At 64.8% G+C, this 4,995-nt stretch overlaps 1 protein-coding gene across 1 annotated transcript; it reads left to right on the plus strand.

The window, feature by feature from the left end:
• The first annotated feature begins 963 nt into the window (after positions 1–963).
• On the plus strand, positions 964–4,405 carry LOC131402567 (collagen alpha-1(I) chain-like). The gene is made up of 3 exons (XM_058537246.1): positions 964–1,654; positions 2,444–3,114; positions 3,557–4,405. The coding sequence occupies exons 1-3, from the start codon at positions 964–966 to the stop codon at positions 4,403–4,405; spliced, it is 2,211 nt and encodes a 736-aa protein (XP_058393229.1).
• The last annotated feature ends 590 nt before the right edge of the window (positions 4,406–4,995 follow it).

Consider the following 4,995-nt stretch of genomic DNA (forward strand, 5'->3'; position numbering starts at 1 on the left):
CCTTTCCCCCGCAAGCTGCCAATCACCACCAAACTCTCGCAAGGAGAGAGAGACGAGTAAATGTTAAGTCTACCCAACTCATTTCATAGGTGACCTCTGAAAGATTTCACCGCCGAGCTTGGGAGAGACAAGGCAGCTTTATTAGCATGCTGCACACAGCCTCAGCCCCCTCCACTCCCTCTTTTATGAGCCCTTGTTACATAACATGCCACAAAGGGAAAAGGAAAAACAACACACTTCCAGTTACAAACACAAGTTCTGATGGCCAGGCCAAACCCTGGCTGTTTACCAGATGTTATTTTTAGTCATTTAAAAGAAACATTTTTAAAAGGCCGGAGAACAAAAGTTTCCGCTGTTTTCTTTCTTTCTTTTTAAACACACACTCACACACACACAAAAAGATGGAGGTACATTCCATTCGCCAGCATCCTTCCCCGAGTTCAAATTAAAGGCAAAGGCAGCCTGAAGTCGGACAGCTCCTTCGCGGAGCTGGACCGCAGCCTTCAAACAGGATTTTCAAATGTTTCTCAGCCTCATCTAAATTCCAGCCTGCCAGATAATAAATAGCTACTCATTTACTATCATCATAAAAATTTAAATAGCCTTGAAATAGTTGCTACAATACAGAAGAAATGATCAAACCTAAGCTCCGGAAAGCCACTACAAACAGCGAAACTATTGCTACGTGGAAGCACACATAGAGAGACATTGTTGCAATAAAAGCTGCTGGATTATTGGATTTGCTCTCTCTCTTTTAAATCTTCTACTCCGAGCATAAGAGGCAACAACTTGCCGTTTTACCCAGTGAAAAAAGGGCTTAGTAACCCTCAGCTATGACACTGTACCAGATGTGGTGGTGGGTTTTTTTTTTTTTTAAAGAAAGTATCTGATTTGATTCTACACAGTGATTAAACACCTTTGTGCTCAGCGGAGAAGGGTCTTCCAACCCCTCCCCCTCCAAAAATGGCATCAAAGCAATCAAAATGGTACTGCCGGGCCTGGACCCCTCCCCCCGCGAACTCCCCGACTTCGCCGGGGCCGCGCGCCGGGCCCCCTGCGGCGGGAATGGAAGCTTCCACTCCAGGCCGGGGCCGCGCGCCGGGCCCCCCTGCGGCGGGAATGGAAGCTTCCACTCCTGGCCGGGGCCGCGCGCCGGGCCCCCCTGCGGCGGGAATGGAAGCTTCCACTCCAGGCCGGGGGCGCGCGCCGGGCCCCCTACGGCGGGAATGGAAGCTTCCACTCCTGGCCGGGGGCGCGCGCGGCCGGGGAGGGGCCGCGGCACCGCCAGAGAGGGGTCAACGCGAGTCCAGGCAGGCGCCCCGGCCAGGCGCGGCCCGCGGGAACAGCCCTCTTTCCTTCCGCAACCCCGGCCCCCTCCTCTCCCGCACGCCCCCTCCCACCACTTTTCAACTTGAAAGACTCGACGAGGACACCCGGCCTCCCAGTTCTCCTCTCCAGGGTCGCCGCCACCCCCGCCAATCTCGTCTCCCCCGCTCCGAGAAGTCCTCCGTGGAGGGGGCACCGGATCCGGCCGCCCGGCCCGGAGCTGGGGAGGAGGAAGGGGACCTGCTCCGCGGCCGGGGCGGGGCGGGGCGGGCGCTGTCCAAGTTTGGTGCTCACGGCGGCCGGCATTCCGAAGGAAGCGCGATCGACGGCCGGCGGGCCGCGGGGCGGGCGCGGGGAGGGGAGGGGGCGGCGGGGCGGGCGCGGGGAGGGGAGGGGCCCGCGGGGCGGGCGCCGACGCCCCCGCCCGCCTCGGAGCCCCGAGAGCGCCACTGGCTGCGCCGCTCAAAGTTCTCGGCTCGGGGGGCGGCGCGGGGGAGGGGCGGGAGCGCGTGTGCGGGGAGGGGGGCGGGGGCGCGTGTGCGGGGAGAGGGGCGGGGGAGGGGCGGGGACGGGTGTGCGGGGAGGGGGGCGGCGCGGGAGAGGGCGGGAGCGCGTGTGCGGGGAGGGGGGCGGGGGAGGGGGCGGGGGCGCGTGTGCGGGGAGGGGGCGGGGAGGGGGGGCTGGGGAGGCGCGGAGGGGGGCGGGGGCGCGCGGCCGGCCGCGCTCCGGCGGCGGCATCTGTTCGTGGTGCTGAAACCCCGAGCGCTGAGCTCAGCGCAACTAAGTCACAATGGACAACTTTTCCTCCCCGAGGGGCCCGGAGGGGGGTCGGCGGCCGGGCCCCCCACCGCGAGGAGCCTCCGGTGTGTCCCAATCGACACCTGACGCGCGGAGATCAAAGCTGGGGCAGAACTGGGGGGTCCTGGGGGCGCCCTTCTTTTGTTCCCGGGAGCTGGCGTCAGGTTCCAAGAATAAAAAGTGATGCTGGAGAAGCGGAGGGGAGGGGCGAGCCCAGAGGAACGATTCTTTAAATAAGATTTGCAATGGAAACCAGAAACCGCTTCCAAGGAGTTTGGTGTCCAGGCCCGAATTATCGCCACCCTCTGTCTACCCCCAGCCTCACACCGGCGTGAAGGGGGGACATGGAGCTGGGAGAAATTTCCACATGCCAAAAACATGTCCACCAACTCAAAATGGACGCCGGGCTGCTCGCCGCCTTTTAAGCGCAGCCTCTCTCCTTCGACCACTGCCGGAGCCGCGCGCTCCCCGCTCGGCCTCCGAGAACCCGGCTCTTTCTTTCCAGAAAAGGAGGGGCGGGTAGCTCTGAGGCTGGAGACAGACTCCTTTGGGAGTCTGAGCGTGCGGCGCCGAGGCCGGCACTTTGTAGGGTGCCGCCCCAGTGCCCGGCGACCCTCGTCCCGCAGCGCGGGGTGGGGACAGCTCCAGCTCGCTTACTTGTTTGTCGCTGAGCGCGGCGATCCGCGGCTGCCTCTCGTGGAGCTGCTTCTTGAGGTCGCTGTTCTGCGGAAACACGGAGGAGCGGGCTCAGGCCGGCGGCCCCGGGGGCTCCAGTGCGCCGGGCAGCCCGCGGGCCGCAGCCCCCCGCCCGCAGCGCGCCCCAAGTTCCCGGCCGCGTCCCGCACGCGCGGCGGCCGGGCAGCGCCGCGCGGGGCCGCTTACCTGTGGCTGCCGCCTCATCGGGGCAGCTCGCGGGGCGGGGCGGGGCCCGAGGCCACCCGGCGGCGCGCCCCGAGCCGTGCAAGTCTGCAGGCCGGGGTGCGTGTGCGAGTGAGTGTGAGTGTGAGTGTGTGCCGGGGGAGGGGGGAGGAACAAAGAGCCAAGTAAACACGGCGAGTCCGTGTCGAGCAAAGCTCATAAATATTCAAGTCGCGTCCTAATCTCCCCAACACACACGCGCGCACGCCGCAATACCGCTCGGGCTCCGGCCGCCGCGCCGCCGCTCGCCCGAGCAACCATCGCCAAAACTACTTTTGCAAACTGTGCAGGATTGCACGGGGGCCGGAGGGGGTCGGCGCACACACTCACACGCACACCCCGGGGCAGGCTCACGAAGGGGTCCCCTCCCGGCACCCTCAGCCCTGCAGACCCTGCGTCGAGAATGAGAAGACGCCGGGCTCTGGTCCCACGGGCCCCCGACCCCCAAACTGTGCAGGATTGCAGGAGAGGGGGGCGGAGGGGGAGCGCAGAGGCGGTCCGTGCGTGTGCACAGTCCTCCCACCCCGAGGCAGGCTCGAGGAGGGGCCCCCTCCCGACACCTCCAGCCATGCAGATCCTGCGACGAGGAAGAGGACGCCGGGCTCGGGTCCCTGGGGCCCCCACCGCCTACCTGGTGGCGCGCGAGTTCCACGGCGAGCGCCTCGGGCGGCTCTGCAGCTCCATCCCGGGAACTTGGGCAGCACTTTTCGCTCACTTTGGCCCCGGCTCCCGGGAAGTTGCGCGGCTCCGCGGGGGCGGGAGCGGGCGGGCGCGCACCGGGTCTCCGGGCCGGGGGGACGCGAGCCCCCTCCCCCACGGCCGAAAGGGAGGGGGGTCTGGCGAGGGGGAAGAAAGGCGGCCGGGCGCCGCGGCCGCCCAACTCCTCAGGCTGCCCGGCAAGTTGCGCCGGGTCCCCGGGCTGCCGGCGCGGCCCGGCGCATGGCCCCCCCGGCGCCGGGAGCCCCGCGCAGCCCCGCGCGCGCCCGCCCGCCGCCGCCCGCCGCCGCCCGCCGGCAGGGACTATATTTCCTCCGGCGCGCGCGCCTGGATCTCGCTGGGCCTCGGCAAAGTTGTGCTTCGGCTCGATGCTAATTCGGCAGTGCCCGGATGGAGCGGGCCGGGGCGGCGGGGGGCGGTGCCGGAGCCCGCCGCCCGCCCCGCCCCCGCCCCGCGCGCGCGTGCGCACTGCCGCCCCGCCGCGGCCCGGCGCCCCGAGCGGAGAACAAAAGCGGCCGCGCGGAGGGGCGCAAACTCGCCGGCCCGCCGCTGGGGGCGGCCAGCCCGGGGCCGCTCGGGCCGGGCGCTCCTCCTCCCTCCGCCGCCTCCCCAGCCAAACCCGAGGAAAGCGGGGCGCCCGGCCTAAGTCTCGGGTTATAAATACTTTCCGGTGGAGGGAAAAACGTCCATTGTTCCATTTCTGCTCTGGCTCTCGCTGCTCCCTCTTTTCCCCTTCTCCCTCTCCCCCTTCCACTTTATTTCAATTGCCCGCATCCCCTCCTGCCTCCCTGTGCCCCAGCGCTGCGACTTGGGAGATGAAATGAGTCCTGTCTGCAGATTCCCCACCGCCTGATGGCCACCGTGTTGTTTCAACAGTGTGAAAACCGATCTCTTGACTGTTCCTTTAAGGATTTTTTTTTTTTACATTCGCAATTAAACTCTCAACAGATGTCACTGGACTTTTTAAGACAGTTGTTAAAAATTGTAAACGTGCCCGGTCAATGTGACATAAAACGATTATAACTACAGCTGCGGAGATCGCATTTCAAAACTCCCAGCCCCGCAGCCAGGAGGTTAATGTCTCCGAGTCGATGTTACCGAAGTGGAGTCACCACCCTCGTCAATTAAGGTCGGAATGCTTTCTGCTCCAGTAGCATTGGTAAAGTGCTGGTATGTTTGAAAGATGCTGGAGAGAAACGGTGCGATCTTATTTCGAAGTAAACGTTTAAACTGATA

Source organism: Diceros bicornis, unplaced genomic scaffold (genome assembly GCF_020826845.1).
Source record: "Diceros bicornis minor isolate mBicDic1 unplaced genomic scaffold, mDicBic1.mat.cur scaffold_158_ctg1, whole genome shotgun sequence".
Taxonomy (NCBI): Eukaryota; Metazoa; Chordata; class Mammalia; order Perissodactyla; family Rhinocerotidae; genus Diceros; species Diceros bicornis.